General features: G+C 66.1%; 3 protein-coding genes across 8 annotated transcripts; 1 reads left to right on the top strand and 2 right to left on the bottom strand.

Moving 5' to 3' along the window:
* Nucleotides 1–1,381: 1,381 nt before the first annotated feature.
* TAGLN2 (transgelin 2) lies at nt 1,382–7,491 on the bottom strand. 2 transcript variants are annotated; one of them, XM_025420728.3, is made up of 5 exons: nt 7,335–7,491; nt 3,251–3,460; nt 2,755–2,929; nt 2,409–2,511; nt 1,382–2,151 (listed from the first exon to the last, which is right to left on the bottom strand). In XM_025420728.3, exons 2-5 carry the CDS (start codon nt 3,428–3,430, stop codon nt 2,010–2,012), a joined length of 600 nt encoding a protein of 199 aa, XP_025276513.1. In that variant the 5' UTR covers nt 3,431–3,460; nt 7,335–7,491; the 3' UTR covers nt 1,382–2,009. The 2 variants fall into 2 exon arrangements, with proteins under 2 accessions (XP_025276513.1, XP_048962838.1); XM_049106881.1 differs by lacking the exon at nt 7,335–7,491 and adding an exon at nt 6,250–6,450.
* A 1,348-nt stretch (nt 7,492–8,839) lies between these two features.
* IGSF9 (immunoglobulin superfamily member 9) lies at nt 8,840–25,727 on the bottom strand. 5 transcript variants are annotated; one of them, XM_035711292.1, is made up of 22 exons: nt 25,652–25,727; nt 23,563–23,815; nt 23,182–23,370; nt 19,107–19,259; nt 18,291–18,445; nt 17,934–18,051; nt 17,735–17,782; nt 16,354–16,495; nt 16,111–16,256; nt 15,877–16,019; nt 14,545–14,685; nt 13,995–14,111; nt 13,666–13,816; nt 13,336–13,459; nt 12,902–13,077; nt 12,386–12,636; nt 12,171–12,255; nt 11,897–12,073; nt 11,010–11,052; nt 9,893–10,753; nt 9,503–9,630; nt 8,840–9,322 (listed from the first exon to the last, which is right to left on the bottom strand). In XM_035711292.1, the coding sequence occupies exons 2-22, from the start codon at nt 23,618–23,620 to the stop codon at nt 9,138–9,140; spliced, it is 3,591 nt and encodes a 1,196-aa protein (XP_035567185.1). In that variant the 5' UTR covers nt 23,621–23,815; nt 25,652–25,727; the 3' UTR covers nt 8,840–9,137. The 5 variants fall into 5 exon arrangements, with proteins under 5 accessions (XP_035567185.1, XP_035567186.1, XP_035567184.1 ...); XM_035711293.2 differs by lacking the exon at nt 25,652–25,727 and adding an exon at nt 25,505–25,617; XM_035711291.2 differs by lacking the exon at nt 25,652–25,727 and adding an exon at nt 24,677–25,021.
* LOC125754533 (gametogenetin-like) lies at nt 19,252–22,838 on the top strand. Its single transcript, XM_049106882.1, has 2 exons — nt 19,252–20,556; nt 20,668–22,838. The coding sequence occupies exon 2, from the start codon at nt 21,300–21,302 to the stop codon at nt 22,326–22,328; it is 1,029 nt and encodes a 342-aa protein (XP_048962839.1). The 5' UTR covers nt 19,252–20,556; nt 20,668–21,299; the 3' UTR covers nt 22,329–22,838.
* Nucleotides 25,728–27,071: the final 1,344 nt, after the last annotated feature.

Genomic DNA, 27,071 nt, shown 5'->3' with positions numbered 1-27,071 from the left:
CGGGACGCCGAGCCCCACTGTGCGTGTGGGAACAAAACGGGGGCGGTAACACGGTAACAGCCACCTCGTGGACTACGGTGGGAACCTGGGGGAAGCCGTGGGTCGCAGTGTGGGCTCTGGAAGGAGAGGAGTGTCCCAGGAAAGTCAGGAGGCACGCGGCCAGCATCCGTAGCTATAAATAGTTAAGTCAGGGAAGGGTGCAAATGACTTGGTTTTCTAGTAACAATTAGTGAATTCAATGTTTTCCCTGCGATGACATCACAGTCTCTCTCTGGCATCCCACAAGCCTGCCAGAACCAGAGATAAAGGGGCAGGACGACAGCTAATCCCCTGGGAATTTGCATACAGGCCGCAGCCCTATCTTATCTGTGCCTCAGCCCAAGGGACTGTAGCACGCAAGCAAATTCCAGCTCCTGTAGTGTTGTCAGGATCCTTCAGGACTGGGCTGAGCCTCCCAGCTGACCCCTCAGGTCCGGTCTGGGCAGGGGGCCTAGCACACAGTAGGTGCCTCTTGGCAAGGGGAGCCACGGCGGCGGGGCAGCGGGAGAAGAGAGAATGAAAGCTCTCTGAGTAGTACCCATGGTAACTGTCCCGCAGGCACAATCCTGAGGAAACATGCCCTGAAGCAGAAAGGGGGTAGGGGATCCTGGTGTAGGGGGCTGGCCTGAGGTCTGTGCACATCTTCCTGGGAAGTCCCAGGTCCCATGGGGAGGCCATGGGGTAAAAGTGACACCCAGGAACTAGAAACTAAGGGTGGTCAGGGCCAGCTCCAGACAACCGGACCCCAAAATCGATTATCTTGGTACAAGGCCACCCATCCACCCACCCAGAAGGGAAGTTGTCTCCTCTGCTCTCCAGGCACCGAGCTCCCAAGTGCGTGGGATCAACCACCAGGGCGTCCTCCCTCCGGCACCAGCTCTCACTCCCTGCTCACTGCAGCCCGTCAGCTCCTCCGTACCACTGCAACCCCTGGCCCTGGCCCCCAAGCTGGCCTGGCCGACTGCAACAGAGGCCACCTTGCCCCAAGCCTGCCTGGGGGGCCTGGCACCCAGAGACTTGCCAGTACTCAGGGCAGTGCCAAATGTCGGCTCCACCCTCCTGCAGGGGCTAAGAAGCTGTAGTGGCTGGAAGAGCAGCCCAGTTCCTAGGCCGGTGTGGACACTCCCCACACGCTCTCCTGCCCCAAGGGCAGCTGTGCCCAACCCCAATCCACCCTCCTCGAAACCCACAGAGAAGAGGACAGGGAAGGAAATTGGAGGATGGGGGTGAGGACTAGAGCCTTTCATCTCTGAGCCCTCTCACCTCTCCCCTGCACCAGGCACCACATGCCTCCCTTCCCGCTGGAGGGCTCATGCCCCAGACACAGCCAGAGACCACCCAAAAAAAGACAGAGACATTTATTTCAATCAGCAGACTCAGGTTTTTCAAGCCCCGGCCCGTGGCGGGCAGCCCTCCCCCTGCCCCCTCCCGCCCACCCCTTAGCCACAGCAAGGGGAATGAAAAATGGGAAGCCAAGAGGGCCCCTGCCAGGGGCCGACTGCCCGGCTGTGCGGTAAGCGCGGCCCAGCTGTGGCTGGGGTGGCCGCCGCCACAGGCCTCTCCCTATAAATTAAGTCCCTGCAGCCACAGCTAGGGGTGAGGCATCCTCGTGGAGGGAAGGCCAGGAGGCAGCGTCCCCGAGCCCCGGGCAAGCAACGGATCGAGGGCAGGGCTCAGGGCAAAAAGAAGCCAAAGGGAAAGAGGAGAGGTATAGGGGTGGGGGGTGGCGAGGCCCCCAGATTTTGGTCCCAGGAGAAGAGAGGCCAGTTGGTCCAGTTTTGGTGGGTTTAAGGAAGGGGATGTATTAGTAAGCACAGGGGAGAGCCCGCCAGGGGGCACCCCCGGGGAGGCCAGGCCCCCACCCGGCCGAGGGGAGTCTGAGGGCCCCGGGAGCTCTCAGGGAATGTCACTGCTAAAAAATATATATATATATTAACCATTCACGAGAGGGCGGGAACGGGGCCGGAAGATCAGAGGATCTGGCGTGGCATCCCGTAGCCGGTCATGCCAGCCTGGGAGGCCCCGCGGTTGGTGCCCATCTGCAACCCGATGACGTTCTTGCCCTCTTGCAGCTGGTTGTCCGAGAAGTTCCGAGGGTTCTCCTTGGACTTCCTGCGTGGAAAGGGAGCGGGGTCAGGACAAGGTCGGAGGCTGCCCCTGGGTCCCCTGGACTGGGCAGGGGGCACTCAGGTGCCTGTGTCAGCTTGGTCCGTGAGAGCCTGGAGCTCTCTGAAGCCACCTCCTCGTGTCTCCTTGCCATCCCAGGAGGGTTGTGAGGACTTGGGGAGAGATGAGGGACGTGAAAGCACTTCGTGCAGGACCATTTGCTAGGGACAAGGACTGGCCCGGGGCCGCCTGGTGATACTCACTTGGGAAACCAGTTGGGATCCCCAGAGAAAAGCCCATCATCCCGGGCTACGGCCAATCCACCCAGGTTCATCAGCGTCCGCTGCACACAGGCCATGTTCTTTCCTGGGAAGGGGGAGGGCGTGTCAGCCTCAGCGGCCCTGGGGTCCTGGTGCCAGGGTTCCTCCCCTCCCACTGACGTCAGCAAGCCTGGCTTCCTAATTCCCTTCATCCCCAAACCCTGCTCCATCCCGACCCCCCACATGGCCCATTCCTCCATCTCACACACACATACACACACACACACCCCTTTGTCCCCAGGGTGCCAGAAACCCACCCAGTCCCCCTGGTCACGACGGCCCGGCCCACCTTCCCAGAGATCCACAGTCTGGAAGATGTCAGTGGTGTTGATGCCGTAGCGCTCAGCTGCCTGCAGGAACTGAGAGATTTGCTCCATCTGCTTGAAGGCCATAGTGGAGGCCTGGATCTTCTTCACGGGCGCCTGTCCCTCGGGGTACAGCCCGTTGATGAGCTCACACAGCACCTGGGTGAGGACGGCAGGCGTGCAGAGGTGAGGCCATGAGGGTCTCCAAGGCTCCTGTCCCACCTGAAGGCAGCTCCTCCTCCACCCTGAGGGAACCCTAGCTCCTTCCTGCCTGAGCCCGGAGGGACAACCCTGCTGCTCCAGCATCGCTGTCTAGAGCACAGCCTCCCGTGGATGCCCCAGGGGCCCCTGTTTCACTCCGTGGGAGATGGGTACGCAGGAGGCAGTGTGTCCTCAGTTCTGCAAATGGGACAAGCCCAGACCCCCGCCCAGGCTCAGCTCTGTTCCTGGCACTTCCAGTCAGAAGGGCTCAGCTCTCACCGTGCCATCCTTAAGCCAGTTCTGGAAGTTCTCGCGTCCAGGCTGGGGCCGGCCCACGTCCTTGCGGCACTGGGTGGTGATCCACTGGATCAGGATCTGCTCCAGGTCCGCATCATACTGTTTCTCAATCTTCTGCTGTACCTCTCGGCTCAGGCCGTAGGCAGGTCCCCTGTTGGCCATTCCAAAGGGCAGTGGTGGCTGTGGGGGCAGCTGGGGAGAGGGCACAGCAGTCAGTACTCCGCAGCCGGCAGGGTGGGCCCCAGGGGAGAGAAGCACCGTCAAATGAGGGAACTTGCACCTTGACCCCGGGGCCCTGGGGCGAAGGGCCCCTGCAGGTCACCTCTGGGTGCCCCCGCCCCTACGACAGGCAGTCTGTTTACCACGTTGAGTCCTGCCATTAGACTTCATTTAACAGCCCTACTACTAGAATGAAGTAGAAAACCCACTGGAACAGAATACGGGGTAGAAAAGCCCGGTCTGGGGGTTCAGCCCCCCATTCGGGGCAGTCAGCTTTAGCAAAGGCATACTGGCCATTCCAACCCCAGCCCTGGGAAGGAGGATTTGGGGGCAGGAGGAAGACGCGGAATGGCTTAGGGAAACCTCTTCCAGGAGCTAGGGAACCGGACCAGCCACCCTCACTCAGCCTCTGGGTTTAACTGAGCACCACCCACCAATTGTACTACGGACTATGGAAGGGACTGTGGGAGTCCTTGGTCCCAGAATGCCAACAGACACACAAAGTGAGCACCCGGGAAAGCGGAAGGCTTGCAGGTGACAGAGTACTCCCTATGTCACAGAAACGTAGAGAAGCCTGGGGGCAGAAGCAGCCTGGGAAGAGTAGGTCTGACTAGGTCCTTAAAAGATTTCAGCACACAAAAGGAACTTCCCATGAGAAACCAGGCAGTCAAAACCAATTCTACTTTCCCTTCTAGAAGCCAGGGTAAGCAGAACAACGGCCGCCCAAAGGTGTCCATCCTGACCCCCAGGGCCTGCAAAGGAGATCACGGGCCTCTGCAGAAGTGAAGGGTCTTGACAGAGGGGGAGCAGGAGGGGTCATCCAGGCGGCGGCATCCTCACAGCAAGGGGCTCTACACCCGGAGGGAGGGAGGGAGGCGGGCAAGTGAGAGCAGCAGGAAGAAGCATTGTCAGGGGAGGGCGATGCAGCTGCCTCCCAAGGCTGGAAAAGACAAGGAAAGGGCTTCTCCCCCAAGCCCCCCAAGAAGGCAGGCAGCCCTGCTGACACTTTGATTTGAGCCAATGAGACCTCGGTCGGGGTCTCTAGAACCGCACCACGTGACATGTGTATTGCTTTACATGACTGAATTTGTATGGATCTGTTACAGCAAGAACAGGGAACCAACCCCCGAGCCACGGGTGGTATTTTGGGGGAAAGCCTATGGAGAGGAGGGAGACCCGGGGAAACACACAGGAGGGTTTAAGTTCCTTTGACAACGCATGTTTGGAAGAACCGGGTGGTTTCCAGACCGCTGGCCCCACCCTCTGTCTCACTGCCCCGTCCCACACCCCAGAGACCCTGTAGAGCAAGTCCCAGGAATGCTACCCAGGCCGAGGGGGGCCAGGACCCCACTTCCTACCCCATCCCTGCTGCTGCCCCTACAGGGGATCCCCCAGCACAGGCACCTGTGTGCAAGGACAGGAAAGGGACACTCTCCTGCTCTCCACATCTGGCTCCGAGCCAGGTCAGACTCAAGGGATGAGGTCACTCTGGCTGCCTCTCTCCCACACACCCCAGGTTAAACAATCCTGCCACCCCCTCCATGGGCCTCGGGGCTCAGTGCCACCCCAAACCCCCTCCTGCTCCCGCCTCTGGGCCTCTGGGTCTCATCTCAGGCCACCCCCTCCCCCACACCCCAACATGGCTCTTCCCTCTACCCCGGCTTATCCAGCAGCACATTTCCGGCACAGATCCTCCCCCTAAATCAGTTATTTTTATACCTCATTAAGAGCAACCCACCCTCGCTTCCCCGGCCTGAAGGCTGGCCCAGATAAATGTGGGTCTGGGCCCTGACCCACACCACAGGCACCCACTCTCTCAGCCGGGGGAGGGCAAGCACAGGGTGGCTGAGGCCTCGGGGCAAGGGGACGAGGTTCTGTGCTCCCAGGCCAGCCCCGCAGCTCGGCCACCACTCGGCCACCACTGGCTCTACTTCATTCAGCCTGGGGGTCCGTGACACACAGGGGCATGGCAGAGGGGAGGCCAGGGCTGTGGCCACCAGGAAGCCCCCTTTCCCCAGCCCAATGTCCAGACCTGTCTTCTGGGAGCAGCTTCACTGTGGTCCCCTGGGCCTCGGGGCTGTGTCCCCTCGGAGCCAAGTGGCCTGAGGCCAAGGGATCATGATGGCCAGGGAGAAAAAGGGCAGGAGAATCATTAACCCAGCCACCAGGGTTGGCTGGGGCGAGCAGGCCTGGAGCCCTACCCTTCCAGGGTCCCCCCTGCAGGAGCTGAACAGACTTGGCCTCCCAGACCCACCTCTGGGCTCAGGGGGGATGCTGAGGGCCCCTCCCCCACTCTGGAGCCTGGACCCAGCTGGCAGTGTCACAGCCTCCAGCCGCCGTGTCTCGGCTCCACTCTGGGGCCACTGCCCTAGAGCCCCAGGAGTCCAAGCTGTGGGGTGGAGTCTGGGAACCGGCGGCAGCCTGTCCGCAGCTGATTCTCCTCCCCAGCTGCAAGCTGAGCGGCCCCAGCTGGTGCTGGAGCCGGGGTGGCCCACCCTAGTGACACCCGGGGGACCCTCCGCAGCCCTCCCTCAAAGGAAGTGAAGATAGCCAGGTGCCTACCGGGGTGGGGCGCAGCCTGGGAGAGGCCCAGGGCTGGGGATCCGAAAAGAAGCCAACAGCTGAACCACTTGGGGGGTGGGCCGGCCCTAACCTAAACCAGAGCTGCCTGCAGCTGTGGGAACAGCCCTCAGCCTCACCCACGAAGTTACAATGGCCCCGGAAGGGGGGCGGCCCCACCCAGACCCTAGGCAGGAGCTCACCTCGCCCCACCCCACGCAGATGCCAAGGCATAGGGTCCCGGGGGCGGGGTGTCTCACTGGAAAGATAGAGACGCTCCATTCATTGTGCCCACGGGTCGCAGGGGGGCTGGGGCGCCTGGAGCGAGCGCGGACCTGGCAGAGGCCGGGCGTGGACCCCTGTGACCCCGCGGGGCAGCCCCTCAGCGGCAAGTCCGCGGGCAGAAGAGAAAGCTGAGGCTGCACAAACAGGAAGCCGCAGGGCTTGCGGGGGGAGGGGGAGGGGGAGGGGGAGGGGAGGGGGGCCGTTGCCATGGCTTCTGTGTACCAAACACGGGAGCCCCGCGGGGTGGGGGCACCGGGCAGCCGCACGCACCGGCGCGGGCCGGGGAGGCTCCCCACGGCAGGGCGCGGGTGCAGGCAGGTGCGAGGGCCCGGGCGGCGGCGGGGAGGGGGCGCGCTCGGGGGCCGAGCTGGGGGCCGAGCTGGGGGCCGAGCTCGGGGCCAGCCCGGTGGCCCTGGGCTCCCTCGCAGCCGCGGTCCCCCCGCGCGGGGCTCCGCAGCCGGACCTCGGGGAGCCTCGCCCAGCCGCCCCCACCCCGCGCTCCCCGCTGCTCCCGGGCTGGGCTCCCGGGGCCCGAGCACTTGGGGCCCGCAGGTCCGGCCCCGCCGCCCCGCCCCGCCCCACCCTGGGCCGTTACAGCCCGATGAGTCACCGCCGCCCGCCGCCGGTGACGCAGTGGTCTGGGCACCCCGCCCGGCCCCCCCACCCCCCGGCCTTCCCAGCAGCGGGGGGCGCGGGGTGGCGGGAAGCGGCGGGGCAGCGGCGCCCCCAGGCCCCGGGGCCCCAGGCCGGCCGACCCCGTCCGACTCCGCAGCAGCCCCGCGGGCACCGAGAGGACGCAGACGGCGGCCCCGCACGTGCCCCGGGAGCCGCGCAGGAGGGGCGCGGGAAGCTCCGGGGCGCCCCGTCCGCGCCCCGCGACCTCGCCTGACCTGCGCGCCCAGCGGGGCCGCGCCGGGGCTCGGGGGACCCGACCCGACGGCCCCGGGCGTGCAGAGCGGCCCCCGCCCCGCCCCGCGGCCCCTGCCCCCTGCCCCCTGCTCACCGTCGGGCCGGCGCGCACTCCGGGCGGGGGCTGCGGGCCGAGTGGCGCGCCCGGCGCGGGCCGGGGGTTTTCAGCGGGTTCCCGCCTCGGACGGGGCGGACCCGGGGCGGGGCGAGCGTCCAGAGGCTTAAAGGCGCCGCGGCGGAGGGCGGAGGGCGGAGGGCAGAGCCTCGGGCCCAGGGGCGGGGGCGGGGGCGGCGCGAACTCCGCGCGCCTCCGCCGTGGTCTCCACCCGCGGGAGCCTCGGCCTGCACCCCGACCTCTTAGGCGCGTGCCTCGGGGGGAAGCTGCTGGCCCGGAAGCTTAGCTCAAGATTGTGGCCGTGGTTACGCGATGGAAAAAGCGTGGTTAGGTAAACGGAGGCACACAGAGGACCCCTCCCTCCCCCCAGGTGCCAGGGTGTGACAGCACGGGGGCTGCAGGCCAGGACGGCACTTGCGTGTGCTCCTGCTCTCCACCTACTTCAGGCCCGGGCAGGAACCAAGAGTGAGGTCATCCTTTGCCCGAGCCCCGGGGGTGTGGTGGGCCTTGGGACCCAGGGTTCAGATCTGGTCTCCTCCTGACCCGGCATCCCTCCTTAATCCCTGCAGCGATCCGAAGAGAAGGCCGCGGCGGAGGAGGCTGGCGGTTGTGTCGTGTCGGAGGGGTGTGGGGGAGCAGGGTAGGAGCTGAAGGAGGACCCCGCCTCAGACTTCTGCTGAGCCGTCCCCCTGGGGTGCGGTTCCTCCTGTTCCGTAGAAGCTACCCCTTAGCCCGGTTTCCAAGGGCCTCAACCTCTGCCTCCTTCCTCTTTGCCATCCCCTCTTCCCCAAACCTGCCCTACCAGCGCCACCGAGGGATTCCCTGGGAGACCAAGCGCGCTCCGGGCTCCATGCCTGCCGGCTGGGATGCTTCCCTTCCCTTGACCAGCTTCTGACCTGCTCCACTCCATACCTGCTGGGTGACCTTTGGACAAATTCCGAAGTCCCTAAGGCCTCTGTGCTTCAGTTCCACGGTCTATAAAATGCAGCCGGTACCTCTACTTACATCAGAGTTATGGAAAACGAGAGGATACGTGTGAAGAGCTTAAAGCAGGGCCTGGCACGTGGGCTCCTACCGTTACTCCCGCTGCAGGACACCCCCCCCCCCCCCCCCCGGGTGCGGCACCCTCCGGCACCCTCCGCACAAGCTGTGAGCGCTCCCTGCTGACTCCTTCCTTGGTGCAGCCGCACACAGCGCTCGGCCTTATCACGGAGCTCACGGCCTCCCGCTGGAACGGATTCTCTGGCTGCTTGGCCAGCCCGGAGGAACTCGCCAAGGGCAAAGGCTTCATTCACTTCGCGAATTTGTTCTCTCGATATCTGACTCAAAGGCTGGTCTCTCGTAGCTGCCCTCAGTAGGCACTCAAGTGCGTTTTGAAAGGATGCTGCGTGCACCTGTGTTCCTAAAAAGGAAGAGTCCCCTCCTTTTCAAAGCTTGAGGATTCCCCACCTCCCTCTCAGACTCAAAGGCGGAAAACACACAGAAACGTTTCTCGGATTTTCTTTATTCACCTGTAAAAAACTTCACCCACACCACAAACACCACCACCATCAGCACCACACACGTGCGCAGCGCGCGCACACACACACACTGGCAGATCTAAAACCCCTGTTCCTCCAGGCTCTGGGGGCCAGCACATACATCTCTAGCCTACCACGCCCCCCCCCCAAGCCCACCATCAGGGGCTGTGCCTGGCACCAAAGGGGCAGAGACAGTGTTCCAGGCTGGAGCTAGGTCTCGTCGGGCCCCCCTCTGCGAGGTCTGTGTGCCTTCACCCAGCTTTCACAGCAGAGTGGCCTGTTCCGGATGAGGGACAGGCTGTCTATAGACTGGTAACCGAGCCCTAGTGGCGTCTCGGCGGCGACGGAAAGCCAGGAACTCCTCCCGGAGGGCAGCACAGCGGGCCTCAGGACCCGGAGCCTGGGCAGTGGTCGGGAGGCCGCTGCCCTCCTCTGGAACCTTCGCATCTGCAGGAAAAGGGCAGAACAAGGAGAGGGACAGGTCTGAGGGTTGCCGGCATCACGGAGCCCTCTAGGCCCTCTAGGCCCTGCCAGCGCGGACGAGCCAAGGGAGCAGGAGCAAGCCCGGGGCACAGGGCCCGACAGGGAAGAGCGAGGCCACGTTGCCTTTCTGGAGGGCTCTCACACCTAGCTCTGGCTCGGCTTCAGGTCGGGGTCGAAGGCCAGTCAAGCCTAGGTGCAGAGTCTCCAGCAATTCCATGTCCCCAGGGAATTCGGAGTCCCACTCGTAGTTCTCATCCACAGATGTGTTCCTCCTGTTAAAAACGTCGAAAGTGCGGTATGGGTGGAGGAATGCGGGGCAACAGAAAAAGCCCCAACCCAGAGTCCTCCAGACTCAGCTTGGGCCATGGGTTCCCTGAAGATCCCTGGACCTCAGCAAAAAGCTTCTAAAAGGAGACGAGTTCTCCTGGTCCCAGGGTGGGAGCGGAGCCCAGAAGGCACGGGGTATTCAGAGAAGACGGGGAAGTCTGGGTGGGAACTGGAGCCAGGCCAGGGATGAGCAGGGACTGTCCTCACCTCTTGCTGACTGTCACCACATGCTCCCGTCGGGGCCACCTCTCAGGGCCACTGGCCCAGCTGCTGGTGTCTCCCGGAGCAGGGCTGAGGTAGCTGCCCCCCGCAGAGGGGGCCGTCGAGGGGGGCCGGAGGAACGAGGCACTGCCCCGCCCGCTGCTCTGGCTGGTGAGGCTGCCCCGAGGGGCAGCAGGGAGAAGGCTCGGCAGCAGCCGCTCCCTCAGTGTCCAGTCAGCCAGTGCCGTGTACAGGGGCTCTGGGGTGGCCCTGGCCCCAGCCCCAGCCCCAGGAAGCCCTGCCCTGGGGGATGCAGCATCAGAGTCCAGGGGGTGAAGGAGAGAGGAGGTGGGGCAGGGCCGGGTATCTATGTAATCTAGGGGTGGAGCAGGCCTGGCATCTTCGAAAGGGGGCCAGTCCCCATCCACATTCATCTCCCGGAAGAAGGGCAGGCTCAGGTACTGGAGCAAGGGTCCTGGACCCGGCAGAGGACTAGGTGGGGCTGCGGGAGGGGGCCCCACAGGGCTGATGTCTGCAATGCAGAGGGGCTGGGGCATCCCGCTGGGACTGCTGCTGCTGCAGTCATAGGACCTGGCCTGGTGCTGGGCTGGGGTCCCAGGCTCAGCTCGCTCAGAACCTGACTTTTCTTGGGGGGGCCCCGTGGTGGGTCCCATTACAAACCGGCCATCTGGTCCCCGGCAAATGGGCTCCAGGGGTAAGGGCCCCCGACTAGGCGGAGGATCCGGAGGCGGGCTGGGGGCACCAGCGGGCTCCCCCCAGAGCAGACTCTGGCGCAGGCTAGGGACCGGGGAACCCTGGAGCTTGAGCTTCACCACGCTATCAGGGCTGCCCGAGCCTGGAGCAGAGCTGGGGAAGGACAGGAGGGCAGGCTCTGTGGCAGGGGGCCGGCCCCCCTCCCAGGAACCAGCATCAGGCCCGGAGAAGTCTGGTGGCCAACAGAGCAGAGCTGGGGAGCAACGGGGACAAGGACCCACGTGGAGGAGAGGTGGAGGAAAGGCACAGGTGACGGCGGACAGGCCCCAGGCTGCACGCCCGCCCCTCCCAGGCCACCGAAGGCGCCGGAGAGCACGCAGGAGGGAGCCCAGGAGGTAGAGGGACTTACCGCGGAGCTGACTTCCCGGGCGGAGAGAAGATAAGAGGCGCATCTGTTCGGGCGGGACAACCAGAGGCGACACGGGCTCAGGCCCTCCGGGGCCCCAGGCGCCGAGCCTCAGCCTCAGCCCGCCCGGGGTCTGTGCAGGCGGACAGGGCGCACCTGGCCCGCTCAGGGGGAGGGGGCGGTGTCCACCCGGTGGGCGGGGCCTGTGTGGGCGGGGCCCGGGACCGCGTACGCGGACAGGACGCACCTGGTCCGCGCTGGGGGAGGGGGCGGTGTCCACCCGGTGGGCGGGGCCCGGGACCGTGCAGGCGGACAGGACGCACCTGGCCCAAGCTGGGGGAGGGGGCGGTGTCCACCCGGTGGGCGGGGCCCGGGACCGTGCAGGCGGACAGGATGCACCCGGCCCGCGCTGGGGTGGGGGCGGGGCCGGGGAGGGCGGGGCCTGCGTGGGCGGGACCCGTGTGGGCGGGGCCCGGGACCGTGCAGGCGGACAGGGCGCACCTGGCCCGCTCAGGGGGAGGGGGCGGTGTCCACCCGGTGGGCGGGGCCTGTGTGGGCGGGGCCCGGGACCGCGTACGCGGACAGGACGCACCTGGCCCGCGCTGGGGGAGGGGGCGGTGTCCACCCGGTGGGCGGGGCCCGGGACCGCGCAGGCGGACAGGATGCACCCGGCCCGCGCTGGGGTGGGGGCGGGGCCGGGGAGGGCGGGGCCCGTGTGGGCGGGGCCCGGGACCGTGCACAAGGACAGGACGCACCTGGCCCACGCAGGAGGAGGGGGCGGTGTCCACCCGGTGGGCGGGACCCGGGACCGCGCAGGCGGACAGGACGCACCTGGCCCGCGCAGGGGGAGGGGGCGGTGTCCACCCGGCGGGCGGGGCCTCGGGGCCTACCTTGGCGGAGGCGCTTGCGGCGGCGGCGGGCTGCCCTGCGCCGGTTGGTCAGGCAGGCGGCCAGGATGCTCACGAGGACGGCCACCCCCAGGAAGCAGACCCCGCCCACCACGCCGGCCAGGACCGGCTGGGGCAGCAGGCCGGGCAGCTGCGTGCGCGAGGGGTAGACCTCCAGGCCTGGGCAGGGGCCACGAAGGGGGCGTCGGTGCCCGCGACCGTGGGCTGCGGCTCCCCGCCCCGTGCCCGGCGCTCCGCCCTCCCGCCGGGTTCTCACCGGAAGTGGAGACGTTGGCCGTGTTGCTGGGCTCGCTGACATAGCTCCCCGCGAGGGCCACAAGGCGGAACTCGTACAGAACGTCCTGGGGGCGAGGGTCCAGGAAGGGGGTCAGGGGTCAGGGGCCCAGCCCCATTCACAAAGACTGCAGCTGGGAGGGGAGGGTGCGAAGCTGAGGTTTGGGGGCTGGGGAGGTGCCTGCCTCCCACACACACCTTGATGAGTCCTGGCACCAGCAGCTGCAGCTCCGTGCCTGCCACGGCCCGGTCCAGCACCTCCCAGCCCTGGGAGCCTTGCCTTCCCTCCAGCACATAGCCATCCAGGGTCTCCGGGACCAGTTCCGGGGGCTCCCAATGCAGCAGCACCCCCCGGGGTGTCCTCACCGCCACCAGGCCCCGGGGGGGTGACAGGGGAGGCGGCATCTCCGTAGGCGGAAGCCTGGGGGCAGCTGGTGTGGTGGGAAGCCCTGAACAGGGCAGATAGGCATGACAGACACGGGGCTTCCAGGGCCCTGCCACCACATGCCAAGCCCTCTGTCCCCTCTCACCACCTCCGTGCCCAGCCATCCTCCCAGAGCCCCAGGAGACAAAGCTGAAGCACGTTCCCTAAAGCCCTGTGGAGCCAAGCTGCCCAGCACCTCTGCCTCCTCCCACCAGGTCTTCCCATATCCTGGCTTCTCCCACCAGTCCCTTCCCACCCCATCAGCTGCTCTGGGGACAGAGGTCTCTCACCTTCGGGGGCAGACAAGATGATCTCGCTGAAGGGCCCACTCCCCAGCTTGTTCTGAGCTAGGACGCTGAACTGGTACTGGGTATGGGGCTGCAGCCCTGGCACAAGGAGGTAAGCAGCCCCCACAGGCACCGCCAGGGACACCCAGTCATGGTGGGTTCGGTCGGGACGTTTGGCCCTGGAAGACATGAGGAAATGGGGGTACCTCGTGAACTAGGAGGGCCAGAAGGCTCTGCAGTCCAGAGAGCTGACCTGCCCCCTTCCCTCGGCCATCCGAGGTCTCAGGACCTGGCCCTGAACACCTATGATCTCCCCCTCCCCCACCCTGAGATAGAGCAAAATTAGGGTCGGGATGGAGGGAGGGGGAAGGGCCAAGGGCCAGGGGGAACCTGGGTGCTGGGGGGAGGGACAGGAATGGCAGGGCCAGGTCACTCACAGCGGGGTATACCAGACACTGAATCTTTGCAGATAGCCACCATCAAAGCCAGGCTCCCAAGAGACGTTGGCACCCTTGGGCAAAGGCACCACGGACACATTGGTGACAACATGGGGGCTGGTACCTGAAGAGGGGGAATTGAGGAAGGAATGATGGTCAGGGCCCTGAGAGAAGGCAAAGGGCTGAGGGGAGTCCCAGGGCCTCTGACCTCGACCTGTCACCCCAGGGGTCCCCCACCCACCAAGCCCACGTGGAGCTCCACAAATAATTCCCCCGTCCGCAGTCCCACATGGTTTCCCCTAGACCCCAGCTGGCTCTGCAGCCACTAACCCAGCACGTAGACGTGTGTGGAGGTGGCCACGCGGGCCACAGCATTGCTGGCGGTGCACTCCCAGCGCCCATTGGCCTCCTTGGTCAACGGTCGCAGGATGAGGCTACTGTTGCTGTCCACCTGGGCCTGGCCCTGCAGCCCCCGGCCCACCTACAGAACCACTGGTCAGCCCTGAGGACACACGCAGCCACCCCTCACCAAGGGCAGCTCCGGTTCCCTCCCCACCCTGACTCGGATGGCCCCCTCCTTCCCATAGAACGACCAGGGGCGGGGAGAGGCAGGGGCCTGGTGGGCGCAAACGCAGGCAGAACAGGGTCGGGAGCCTTACCTTGGCCCAGGAGATAGCAGGAGGGGGGTCTCCTTGGGCCGAGCAGGGGATGAGTAGCTCCCGCCCCACTTCCTGGAAATACTCTTCCTTGGGCCGTTCTAGAAAGGCTGGGGGAGCCTGCAAGCCAGATCTGGCATCGGGAGGGGCCTCGCACGGCTCTCTCTCTAGGGCTCCGGTCACACCCCCCTCTCAGGTCCCATCTCCCCACCTGTCGTCTCTGCAACCCTGGGGGCTAGGGGGAAATGGGGAGCGTCTCCGGGGATGTGTAAACCTCCACAAAACACTGTTTCAGCCTCCCCTCTGCTCTCCACCCCTTCCCCTCCAGAGAGGCCAAGGCTAGTGAGTTGGACAGGCGCGCTATCTTACTTTGGGGGCACGTGTGTGTCTCCCGTTCCACTCCCCGGCACCACCTGTGCAGAAACCTCTGGGAGGGCGTGTGACAGCCCCTCCCCGCACGTGACTGCCCTACCCCCCTGGGCCGGCAGGTGTCAGCACCGGGGCGCATCCTCAGTCACCCGGCCCAGTGCTGCTGGCCTGTCCACGGCCTCACCTTGAGCAGCACGCGGGTCACCGGAGAGGGCCCTGCGGTACCCAGACTGTTGTAGGGGGTGCAGGAGTATTCTCCGAGGGCATCCTCATTCCCCAGGGCGATGATCAGCGAGCCCTCTGGGCCCTGGGACCAGCCAGGGAGCTGCAGGAAGGGCAGAGGAGAGAGGAGACGGATGACCACTAGGGTAAGCAGCTGAGCAGGGGCAGGAGAGCGAGGAAGAGCCGCTTCCCTGCAGAGGGCTCCTCGGCCAGGCCTCACCTCGCTCTGACTCCCGTGTCTCAGTGTCTCAGGTCTCTCTCCAAGGGCACCCTTGGAGCTAAGCCCTGGGAGGGGGCTCTCTGCCTGCTCGTGTGTGTATGTGTGTGGGGGGGGGTCACCCAGTTGTCTTTCCAGCTCTCCATGATGAAAGGCAGCACCTTCCACCCCAAATCCTATCCTTTCCCTGGCTTCCCAATTTCTGCATTAAGGCCCCTGCTGTCCCGCTATCCCCAGGTCTCTCACTCCCCCTCCAAACGCTCACCAGGTCTGTCCTCCGGGAAGGCCTCTGTCTAGGCGTGAAGCCCGTCCACCCCTCCTCACCCCTCCCCCGGGCCATTTCAACAGCCCTGAACCCCGGTCCCTGCGTCCACTCTGCCCTCCATTCACCGGACACACTCAGCTCCTGCTCAGAGCTCCGATGCTATCACACCGCTGCTCACACAACTCCCTGGCTCCAGTTGCCTGCAGACTTTTTTTTTTTTATAACGTTCAGCAAAAACGTACTGAGTCCTACTGCAGAAGCCCCAGGGTCCCTGGGATCCAAAGATGTGGTCGTAGCCCACAAGGCATGTATACCCTTTGCAGACAAAGATTGCCTTGGAACGATGTAGTATTCACTTGGCATCCACGGTTCTTCGTTTTGACCCCAACCTGCCCCTTGAGCTTTCTCTGCAGCATCACATGCCCACAGGCACCGTGACGCCCCCCGGACTCGAGGACTCCTCATGCTCCACACACACACCGCCCTGTTCCCTGCCTCGGGGACCTGGTTTCTGCTCGGAACCTCTGTCCACGCCCCGAGGCCCATCACCAAAGTCCTCCAAGTTGTTGCTGATTCCTCCTCGGCTGGCCCTTCCTTCCGGCACAGTGTGTGTGCTGCTGTCCTACCCGCCCCGGCGGCACTCTTCTTAAGGATGGAGGTTGTATTCCTGCCCCCCCAACACCGCACAGCCCCAGGGGGGAAGCACGTCCCTGGCCACTGACCTGAACTAAACTGAGCTGCCTCCCGCCTGGCTGCTCCGCCTGGGAGCACACCCAGCTAAGCCCTTCCTAACCCTGGCCCCAGGCCTGTACCTTATCCAGCTGTAGGGCCTGCCCGTCCTTGGTCCAGCTGACAAAGAGCAGTGGGGGGTTGGCACGGACCGGGCACCGGATCACCCCCCGCATGCCTACAGGCAGGGGTGTCTCGGGAGGCATCGCCGTCACCTGGGCCGGGTCTGGGGGAGACAGTGGCAGCTTGTAGGGCAGGAGCTTAGGCCTGGCCCAGGGCAGGGGAGCGGGCTGGGGAGGGAGCCGGGCCAGGCTTACAGAGCACAGTGAGGTAGGCCGAGGCCGAGGGCGGGCGCTGGAGGCCGTTGCTGGGCACACAGGTGTAGCGGCCAGCGTCGTCGGGCTGGGTGGCCTGCAGCCGCAGGCTCCCGTCCACCAGGATCCGCACTCGGGGCTGCAGGCGGCTGCAAGACGGCACGCGTGGGCAGGGGCCCCGGCTTGCTCAGCCCAGGGGCTCCTCGAAAGCCACCTGCCAGGCCTCCGCCCGCCCCAGAGCCCCACCTGATGTGGAACACATTGATGTTGTCCTGGAACCAGCTGTAGGTGAGGTTGGTGGGGTACGCCTCCGCCCGGCAGGCCAACGAGACATCCTGGGAGGCATTGACCGTGCTGTTCTTGGGGGGCACCACGATGACCGGGGGGCCTGCGAGGCAGCACAGGGGAGAGACGGGCCTCAGCCCATGGTCTTCCCAGAACCCTGAGGTCCCTTCTGCCGTTCTTCCCGGATCTGCCGTCTGGAGAGCCGAGGGGACATTGCAGAGCTTCAGGGAACGGCCCTAACCCGGTAGGTGAACACAGCAGCCCCTCTCCCCTCCAGGACACCACCATCCACCCAGAGGCCCCGCCCACAAGCTGTGCACGCAGATGCGTGCTCGCAAGTGTGCGCATGTGGGCTGGGGCGGGGAAGGGGAAGCCGCTTACTCTCTGCTGGTCTACCCTTTACGTCCCTCATCTGTCACATCCCGGGTCACCTCGTGTCCTGCCCTACCGCAGAAACCCAATACCTCACCCCAAGACACCGTAGCAGTTCCCGACCCAGGCTCCCCCCTGCAGCCACTCGAGCGGAAATGCCCACTTTGGCCTCAGAACACTTCTGCTCAACTCCCAGCAGCTCCTGGCTCCTACCACACAAAGCGTCAACTCCCTGATGTAGCCTCGCGGGCCCTCGGGATCCAACCGCTCCCGGGCCCCGCCAACCATCCCTTCCTATGACACCACCACCGCAGCCTCTCTGTGTCGGTATGGGGCCCTGCCCCACGGTGGCATCACTGCCCTTCCCGCCCCTGTGCTCTCTGAACCCCACCCCAAATGCTCTTCCCGCCGGTCCGGCCAGGCCACAGGGTCCCCGCAAACCGTGCCTCCCTTCTGCTGCCCCTCCGCCCTCGCCCCTCCCCGGGCTCTGCTGCTCCAGGAGGCAGCCCTAAGGGGTGAGGCTCCGAGCCGGCGCCCAGAACACTACAGGCACCCGGGCGCTCCTTTAATCCTCACAAGTGCCTCCTGTGGGAGGAATTACTGTCTCCGCTTCACGGACGAAGAAATGAAGGCTCAGAGGCAGAGAAGTGAGGAGAGCTGCCCAAGGAGAGCAGAGTGGGCAGCACTGAGCAGGGCCCTCCGGCCGCCGGCACACTTGGCCCTTCGTCGCCAGCGCGGCCTTCCCGGGGGACCCAGGAGCACGGCCTCCGCTAGCTCCTCGGACTGCCCTGGAGAAGCGGCGCTGCAGGCAGCTTCCAGGCCGTTTCTCAGCTTGTCTTACAAGGACTTGGACAGGAATTACTAAGTGCTGATCACTGTGCTCGGTTACATTCTTGTAATAGTCCTAGAACATAAACACGAACCTCCCTATATAGCGATGAGGAGGCTGGGGGTCAGGGGGCTTACTTACCTGCCACACTGCTGGGCACTAAACATGGACTTGTCCCTTCACTGATCCCTTGAGAATTAAGATGCTGGTTTTAGAGCACCAGCCTGCATTGGGAGCTCCCTCTGTCCCCACACACCCCTCCCGGCCCCAGCCACAGGTCACAGCCCCTCCTACAGGGGCCCGGTTCCCGGCCCTCCCCCACCCCGAGAGCACCGAGCACCTAGCACCAGCAGCTGGGTGGCGTGGGAGGCGCTGCCCTCGGAGCTGGAGGCTTGGCAGGTGTAGACGCCGGAGCTGCCTCGCTCCACCTGCCGGATCCAGAGCGTCCCATTCCGCACCTGGGGCAGGAGGGGACGGTCAGGGCCCACCCGCCTCCCCTCGGCTCCCGCTGGCCTCGGAGCCTGCACTTCTGAGGCTGGACGGCAGAGGGAGGCAGCACGCCGGGCTCCGGAGGCCGCTGCGAAGCCCCTCCCCTGGCCGGTCTCCCAGCCTGGCCTTTGCCGTGTCGTCCAGCCCCAGCCCCAGGCCTCCCCCCGCCCCTCACACCCTCTTGGGCCCAGCCCAGCCCCGGACTCACTTGCACCTGACCCTGGCCCTGGCCAAGGTCCTGTCCGCGGAGCTTCCAAGTGACCTGAGGCTGCGGGCTGCCTCGGGCCACACAACGCAGGGTCACAGGCTCCAGTTCCTGAACTTCCAGCACCTGGGGAGGTGTCTCCAGGAACTGCGGGGGCGCTGCGGAGAAAGAGGCCTCAGCAGGTGCCAGAGGGACTAGGAGCCCAACGAGCAGCGTCCGAGGGCCGGGGAGGTGGGTCAGGGCTGCAGCCCCCCACCCAGCAGCCGCCCCTGCCGCACTCAGCCCCGCGCTGGCCGGTGGGCTTGGCCACGGGGGCTGCACACAGCCCGGGTGTGGAGGGCTGGGGGAGAGCTAGTGGCCCGGGCACCGCCCAGGAGTCAGGAGGCCTGGCTTCGAGACTCTGCTTTGCCCCTCATCAGTGGCACGATGCAGTCTCCTGAATGAAACGGGAATAATAATGACCTTCCTTCCTTCCTAGGGCTGCGAGAAAATTCGTGAGGTGCTAGGCATAAAGGTGTTTTGAAAAAACTACGTGCTGTGTACGTAGGTGAGCGGTGTTCTGCTCGGGGCCCAACAGCCCCCTTCCCATTGCCCAGTGGGGCCAGGGAGGCAGGAGCCGAGGAGACAGGAAGTTCCAACGGAGCCCGGCAGGCAGACGCCACCCAGACCGAAGGACTGGCAGGGCCGGCATGGGGCGGGAGGGGTAGGATGCAGCCAGTGAGCCAGCCACTAGGGCCGCCAGCGGGGGGGAGGCACTGGACGCCCCCCACAGGTCCCCAGCATGCTGCCCCCCTCCCTCCTCCACCACCTGTTTCCTACAGTTCACGGTGAGGTGCACCCAGGAGCCGTTGGCAGAGTCGTCTTCAGGGCTGTGCTGGTCCAGGAAGAGCACTCGGCACTCGTACCAGCCCTGGTCTTCCGCCCGGAGGCCCTCAATCTGGAGAGACGCCCCCTTCTGCAGCCGGACTCGCCCTGGGAGAGGAGCCCCGAGCCCCCTGGTCACACTGGTTATTCTCAGGGGTCAAGAACAGGCCCGGGCTCTGGCAGCCACCCTGACGAAGTGGGCCTGGCCCAGAGAGACATAGGTGGTGTTGGGGGGTCACTGAGGCCAGATCCCTCCACCCAGCCCCAGATGCCTCCCGCCTTTCAGCAGCTGGGACCCAGAGTAGACAAAGGGAAACCCAGCAGGTGGATGAGACGCTATGGAACCGAACCGCAGGTGGCTTCAAGGACTATTGGGGGAAGGGAGGTTCAAGAGCCACACACTGTCCCTGTGATTGTTACAGGACCTGCCCCACCCCTGGACGCTTCGCAGAGGCAAGGTCTGGCTCCCAGAGTTCTCCTGCCAGAGGACTGTCCCTGGAAACCCCAGCGGTGTTTGGGGCCCAGCAGGGACCCAGACCTCACCATCCAAAGCCCCTAATCCCTCAGGGCTATTATCAACGGCCTAAGCGCCTTAGGGTGGCCAGAGGCCAGCCCAGCCAGGCAGCAAGGTCAGCAGCCTCCTCATGCCCCAGGGCATCCGGGCCCGCGTGGAGCTCCACACAGCCACAGCACATCCGCACACACGTGTCCCCCTGGGCCAGCATGCAGCCCCCACCAGGCTCAGACGGAGGCGGCCCCCACAAGTCCCTCCGCAGCCTCCCTGCACAGCTCCGCATGTCCCTGGCCAGGGGGGTGGCCTAGTGACAGAGGCCCACGCTCGCGAGCCAGAGCGACCTACGGCCCGGCCCTGCCGGATACTCCCTGCACAAGCTCGCCAGCTTCAGTTTCACCTGCAGAGGAGGGAAGACCACCCTGGCTGGGGCGCGCGGGGCACTGGGACGGTGGGGACAGCAGGGACGGCGGGGCGGGCGGCACGGGGCAGCTTCACTCGGCAGGTGCTCACACCCCACAGAACACATGGACGGGGCAAGATTCAAAATCAGAGGCTGGACAGGAGCTTGACCCTGTCCCTCGCCTGGTGACACATGGTCTCCTCCCCCCTCAGCACCACCGCACCACGCAGGAACCCGGCACTGCCTAGACCCCTGTCCCTTGCCTCCCACACCCGCATGCGCAGGAAATCTTCACATTCTGGCTCCTGGACACGTGTCTTCTCGGGCATCCTCGCCCTGGTGCCTTCCCTCCACAGCCCACCCGGAGGGCTCTCCGCCCTGAGCCTACCTTCCGTTACAACCCTCAGCCCACCACATCTAAACCTCGGATGGGGACACATGGGATCCTCTAAGTCGCCGGGGTTGCCCCAGACCATTACAGCTCTAAGACTGTACGTGCCCTTCGCATGTGCCCGCTCCAGCCAACCAGACGGGGCCTCTAACTGGCCCGTCCTGATACTAGAAATGCTGAAGCCGTGCGTCTGCTTCCCTTCCACCAACAGGGTGATCTTCCCCAAAGAGAATCTGAGGCTGCATCCACCCTAGCACTGTCCGGGAAGAAGAGAACCACCACGTTCGGGCGGGCCTGGTGCTCTTAGGCAAGGGGCTGTTTTCTTCCAAGGATGAGGTCCAGGGGTGTGGACTCTCCAGGATGGGCGGGCCCGCCTCACGGGCTGGGTGTTGAAATCCCCACCCAGGAGATAAGCCCAGGCCTTGCAGGTAAATATTTAACATAATCACACCCCTCCGCCCCACTTGGCATCCCTGGCATCCCCGGCCACCTGAGCCCTGCAGACCCCAACAGGCGACCTCTCCCACGCGCCATACAACGGCAACACTCCACTAGGACGATTTTGAAGCTCTACAAAGAAGGAAGAAGAGGGGAGGGAGACTGAGCACTGAACGCGGACCATGGGATCCTAAATACTGGCACCATGTTTAATCCTCCCAAGAATTCACTTAGAAGAAGGGACCTGCAGGGCCAGAGCCTGGTGGGCTCCAGCCCGTCCGCAGGGATGCGTGTAGGAACAGACACAGACTCTGCTCTCAAGCTCCCAGAGGGCAGAGAACCCACGTGCACGCACGTGTCCAAGTTCGCACACATGGATCCAAGAAGCGGCCTGGCTCCGCCCAGATGTTGCAAGGGCTGCCCCGCCAGAGGAACCCCAGAGGAACCCCACGGGAACCAGGGAGCACCGGAGGCTTCGGCAGGAGTAAAGTAGCAACCGCTTGGGACCACACAACTCAGGGCAGAGAGAAGACGTGTGCCTTCTGCGGCGTGGGCTACCTTGAAACTCCCGAGAAAGGGCACAAAAGCCAGGATCCCGAAGCCGGCGTGGATTCGAAGAGCGGGTCTGTGGCCCGCTGGGAAAGCTGGCGTCGCAGGAGCCAAGGCGGCCCACCCTCTGGGCCCCGGGCCCAGGGAGGCACTCAGGCCCGGCTGTCCTGGGCGTTCTGCAGACGGCCGCCCCCCCCCCCCCCCCCCCGCCAGTCCCCATCCATCCCCATCCCTCCCCATCTGCGTGCCACCCCATGCGGGTCTGTAAATCCCATCTCCTCCGCCAGGTGGATTCCCGAGTCCTCAAGCACTGGGAGCTCCGGGCTCTGGCGCGGTCCCTCCCACATTCTAGGCCACCAGCCTCACACACAGTCCCGGACCATCTCTCCTTCCCTTGCCCAGAGGGCTTATGACAGGACAGCATTGTCCTTAGCAACCTCCACCTCCTGTTGCCTAGCAACTGCAACTCCGAGTCCCCTACACAAAGGCAGAGAGGCCCCTTCCACACTGGGAGGCAGCAAGAGAGTTAATGGGGGCAGAGGCCTCCTCCCCCGCCAGGGCCCCGACTGGGACTGGCCTGGGACTGGCCGGCTGGGAGCTCCAGACCAGGGGGCAGGGGCAGACACACAGGGCAGGGGTGGGAAGAGCCCCAGGGGTCTCCGCTGCTCGAAGCCCCCACAGCTCCAAGGAACAAGAGAGACAAAGGAAACCCCCAGGTTGGCAAAGTTGCCAGCCACCCAGTGGCCTGTCTGCCTGAGGAATCCGGAGCAGGGGCAGAGGGCAGAGAGGACAGTTTCTCGTCCCCCCGGTGGGGTCCCAGCCAAAGCCTGTCCCTCGCCGCCCCACCTGCCCTTGCCCTGTCCTCACTCAGGCAACATTCTGTAGCCGCCCAAACCCCTCCCGCACCCCCCATGGCCCGCGAGGCAGCGAGGGAGGGTTGGTGGGCACAGCCGGTTTCCCCCACTGTCCTAATTGGGGCCCGCTTTCATCAGCCCTCACAGGGCTTGTGTAGACACACACGCTCCCACCAGGCTGTTTGCCAACAACTGCCCCCAGTTTGAAAATAAACTGTTCCTTCTGCAGCACCTGCCTGAGCTCAGCCGGCCCCTCCCGGAGGGCTCAGCCAATCCCTGGGCTGCTCTCAGGATTCAAACTACAGAGGAAAGGTGGGGGTCTCTTCCCCCATCAAGGTCCTCCCAGGTGGCCTTTCCAGGGTCTCCCCTCCGAAGAGGAGGCCGCGAGGCTGTCTTGCCCCACCCCCACCGTGGGCCCTCACTGTCCTCCGGCCTGCCTGCCTGCTGTAAACCTAAACCGCTCAGATTAAGGCTCCATCTGGGATTAGGAGGAATCTGAGGCCTCTGAGGGAGCCAGCAGGGGTGCAGAAGGCGCCGCCCCTGCCCCTGGGAGGCCTGTACACTGGACGGGAGCCACCTGAAGCAGGAACCCAGCCTGGCCCCATCCGTCCATTCCCTTACCTTTAGGGAACCCAGCCGTCGCCAGCCCACCCTCCACGCACAGGCTCCTCTGTACCCCAGCCAGCCAGAGTCCCCCCCACCACCGGGAGAAGCAGACAGGTCACAGATCCAGCCACCCAGCTGTGCATCCACCCACCCCCGAGGCAGGCCTGCCAGACAGTGGGGGAGGGGAGGCAGAGCAGTAAAGGGGTCTTGCCCCCCACCCCACTTTTGCTGGTGTGTTGCTAGTCCCTTCCAACCTCCCACCTAAGGACAAGTCTTACCCACGTAATCAGGGTCGATGCGTGGAGAGTAGAGGCCGAACTGGATGAAGATGGGAAGTAGGAATCCAAAGCGCAGCCACTCGATGACATGCAGGGGGGGGCGGCCAGCCGGGGGCAGCAGGTCACAGCCCAGCACCGCACTCTCGCCAGCCCGGCCCACCACCGACACCACCTCAGGCTTCCCTCGACCTGCGTGGGGGGCCCACAGCGGGGACCCACGTCAGGGCCAGGGGAGGGCGCTCCTCACGCCTCCGAGGGCTCCCCGGGACTTGGTGAAGAGACGGAGCTCCCCAACTTCTCCAGAACCAGCCCTACCCCTCCCCTCTCTGCTCCAGGGGGTGTCCCCGCAGGGACTGCCTGGGCCCAGGGAGTCGGGCTCACCGTCAGCCCCCTGGCTGATGACCAGGCTGAGGATGGTCACTCTGAGGCACCAAACCATAGCCCAGCTGCCGCTCGCCCGGCCCCTCCTATCCACGGGGGCCCAGATGGAGGGGCCCAGGGGTGTCCAAGGCCCAGCAGGCCCCGCAAATCCTTCTGATGGGTGGCAGGTTTCAGCTCGCACTCTTCTGGACGGTTAAGGCTTGGCTCACATAACACCTGATGCAGCTGCTCGCTCCCGGGAGCACCAGCAGATCTAAACGCAAAACCCAAGGCAACACAGAGTTGGCCGATCCGGGAACCAGAAGAAACCCCACAGTTAGAGAAAGGCCGCGGGGAGAGCAAATGAAGAGAGGAGAGAGGAGACCGGAGATCCTGCCGCCCTGGGGAGTAAGGGCCCCCCAGGGCTGGGGTGGGGGCACTAGAAGAACCAGGGAGCACGGGGTGGGGGCCCCAACAGGTGAGAGCACGGGGAAGGCGGCGCAAAGGAGTAGGGAGATGCTAAGAAAGGCAGAGAAATTCCAAGGGAACCGGGGTTACTAAGTGCTCAGAAAGCCGAGCTGGGAGGGAACTGGGGTTCCCATCCCCCTGGAAAAAGATGTGTCAGGAAAATGGGAGACGGAGAATCCGCATGGCTCAGCCTCCTCGGTGTTCTCCTTCCTTGTCCTGATGCTCATAACAAGATTGCACGTAAGACCAGTCCTGCCGCCTCCGCCCCAGTGACCACTAAGGACCCCGAGGAACTCAGGCAGGCTTGCTCAGGGACACAGAGCCAGTGAGGCCTGAAACCGGGATCAGAACCCCCCACAGAGCGGCCCCCAGGGACCCCCCCACACACACACACACACGTCCTTGCCCATTTCCCCAGCCTTGGTGAGCCCCGGAAGCTGGAGTCCCTGGGTCTGTTTCTCCACTCAGCCTCCCAACACAGCTTCAGCAGTGAGTCAGGCCCTGGGGGAGGGGGGGCTGCCTCCCCCACCTGCTGGAGAGCCCCGCCCGCCCCTCCAGCACCCTCCAGGTCTGGGCAGGTCCTGGGACAGGCGGCTGGCAGCACTTTCCCCTCTGGATGCTTCCAGGCAGCCCTCCCTCTGCCAGACAGCATGACCCAGTGCCTCACCCCAGTGCTTCCCATTCACTCGGCTCCAGCGTCCTCTCGGCCCAGGGACCGCCAGGCTTTCCCCTCCCCAACCCTCGAGGGGTGACCCAGGAGAAGCCAAGAAGCCTGCACAGCCCTAGGGTGCACAGGGTGAGAGCCCTGGGCCACGAGGGTAGGAACTCTGGCCAGCGGGCCGGGAGCATCTGGGGTAGTCACCCTGGGCTGGGGCGGGGTGCGGCTGCCTGGGGCCCGGCAAACCCGGGCGGACTCTGCTCTGTGGCCTCCACCCCGCTGCTGGCCTCCCGGCTCTGGACAGGCTGCAAAACATCCTCCCGACTCTCCCTGACCCCTGCTTCCACTTAGTGCCCCGGGGCAGGTAACTCGGGGCAACTCCCCAGCAGAGGTTCCCCTAGTGCCGCGCCCCAGCCAGCTCCCCCCTTTTCCCTGACATCACTTTCCAAGTGGAGAGGAACCCCAGCTCCCTCCCGAGTTTCCCCAGAATTCCTCCGCTTTTCCTGCATCCTCCTCCTCCTCCTCTGTGCCCATGTCCTCACCTGTGTGGGGTCCCCCCCGGTGCTGGGGGTCCAGCACCCCACTTCGCACAGCACCCCCACACGTTCCCGTTTCCCCCCATCCCCGACCGCCCAGGTCCTCCGCGCTTCAAGAACTCCCTCCCCGTGCGCGCCAGGATCCCACCCGCCCCTTCCCGCCTCGGCCCTGGGGTCTCCCTCCCCGAGTCCTCCGCCCGGCACGGGGCTCTCGACCCCCTGCTCCTTCTCCGGCTCCGGACCCTGAACTCCGCCTTGCGGGGCCCCAGGCCCCAGGCCCCTGCACGCGCGCCCGCGGTACCTCCGCCGCCGGCTGTCCGGGTGTCCGGGAGCCCCCGACGCGCCCACCCCGCATCCCGCTCACTCCCCGCACCTCGGCTTCGGCGCCCCGGGGAGCCCCGCCCGCGGCGCCCCTGCCCCGCGCGCCCCCGCCCGCCCCCGCCCTCACCTGCCCGGCGCCGCGCGGCCCGGCTCCCGCAGCCACACAATAGGGGGCGGGCCCGCCTCCCGCCTCCCCCGCCCGCCCCCCGCCCCGCGCCCCAGCGCCCGCGTCGCCCTGGAGACCGCCGCGCCCCGCCCGCCGCCGAGGGGAGGGGCCGGCGGGGGGGGGGGAGGGGGAGGGGGAGGGGAGGGGAGGGGCGGCCGCGACCCCCGAGCGCCCTGGGAGTTGTAGTTTCGGGAGCGCGGGACGCGTGGCCGCGGGCTCGGGTCGCCCCCTGGCGGAGCTCGGGGCGCCGGGCGGGGGGCGGGCAGCGGCAGCGCAGGACCCGGCCAGAGGGCGGGAGCTGGACCCTCGCGCACCCCCGCCCCGCTCCGGGGCCAGCCCCCCGGGAGCCGCGGGGCCCACCGACAGCCTGGCCTGGAGAGCCCCCAGGGGATGCTGGGGGAGAGGGAGGAGGAGGGGGAGGAGGAAGGGGCCCCCAGGGGATGCAGGGGGAGCGGGACCCCCAGGGGATGTGGGGGGAGGGGGAGCGGGACCCCCAGGGGATGCGGGGGGGGAGGGAGGAGCGGGACCCCAGGGGATGCGGGGGGGGAGGGAGGAGCGGGACCTCAGGGGATGCGGGGGGGGGGGAGGGAGGAGCGGGACCCCAGGGGATGCGGGGGGGGGGGGAGGGAGGAGCGGGACCCCAGGGGATGCGGGGGGGGGGGAGGGAGGTGCGGGACCCCAGGGGATGCGGGGGGGGGAGGGAGGAGCGGGACCCCAGGGGATGCGGGGGGGGGGGGAGGAGCGGGACCCCAGGGGATGCGGGGGGGGGGGGGGGGAGGAGCGGGACCCCAGGGGATGCGGGGGGGAGGAGCGGGACCCCAGGGGATGCGGGGGGCGGGGGTGAGGAGCGGGCCCCCAGGGGATGCGGGGAGAGGGGGAGCGGGACCCCCAGGGGATGCGGGGGGGGGGGGGAGGGAGGAGCGGGACCCCAGGGGTTCCGGGGATGGGGAGAGGAGCGGGACCCCAGGGGATGCGGGGGGGGGGGAGCGGGACCCCAGGGGATGCGGGGGGGGGGAGGAGCGGAACCCCAAGGGATGCAGGAGGGAGGAGCGGGACCCCAGGGGATGCGGGGGGGGAGGGAGGAGCGGGACCCCAGGGGATGCGGGGGGGGGGGGGGGAGGGAGGAGCGGGACCCCAGGGGATGCGGGGAGAGGGGGAGCGGGACCCCCAGGGGATGCGGGGGGCGGGGGGGAGGAGCGGGCCCCCAGGGGATGCGGGGAGAGGGGAGCGGGACCCCCAGGGGATGCGGGGGGGCGGGGGGGGGGAGGGAGGAGCGGGACCCCAGGGGATGCGGGGAGAGGGGGAGCGGGACCCCCAGGGGATGCGGGGGGCGGGGGGGAGGAGCGGGCCCCCAGGGGATGCGGGGAGAGGGGGAGCGGGA

The sequence above is a fragment of the Canis lupus genome, chromosome 38, assembly GCF_003254725.2.
Source record: "Canis lupus dingo isolate Sandy chromosome 38, ASM325472v2, whole genome shotgun sequence".
Taxonomy (NCBI): domain Eukaryota; kingdom Metazoa; phylum Chordata; class Mammalia; order Carnivora; family Canidae; genus Canis; species Canis lupus.
Note: the sequence above shows the minus strand (reverse complement) of the source record. Positions and strands in the feature narration are given on the sequence as shown.

Coding starts and splice junctions, on each gene's coding strand:
- TAGLN2 (XM_025420728.3), bottom strand. CDS start 3,430: ATGGCCAACAGGGGACCTGCCTACGGCCTGAGCCGAGAGGTACAGCAG. Junction 2,512..2,754: donor GACTGTGGATCTCTGGGAAG/GTGGGCCGGGCC, acceptor CCCCCTTCCCAG/GAAAGAACATGGCCTGTGTG. Junction 2,152..2,408: donor GATCCCAACTGGTTTCCCAA/GTGAGTATCACC, acceptor CTTTCCACGCAG/GAAGTCCAAGGAGAACCCTC.
- LOC125754533 (XM_049106882.1), top strand. CDS start 21,300: ATGTTGCAAGGGCTGCCCCGCCAGAGGAACCCCAGAGGAACCCCACGG.
- IGSF9 (XM_035711292.1), bottom strand. CDS start 23,620: ATGGTTTGGTGCCTCAGAGTGACCATCCTCAGCCTGGTCATCAGCCAG. Junction 16,020..16,110: donor GGCCTACCTCACTGTGCTCT/GTAAGCCTGGCC, acceptor TGTCTCCCCCAG/ACCCGGCCCAGGTGACGGCG. Junction 10,754..11,009: donor CCCGGGAAGTCAGCTCCGCG/GTAAGTCCCTCT, acceptor GTCCTTCCCCAG/CTCTGCTCCAGGCTCGGGCA.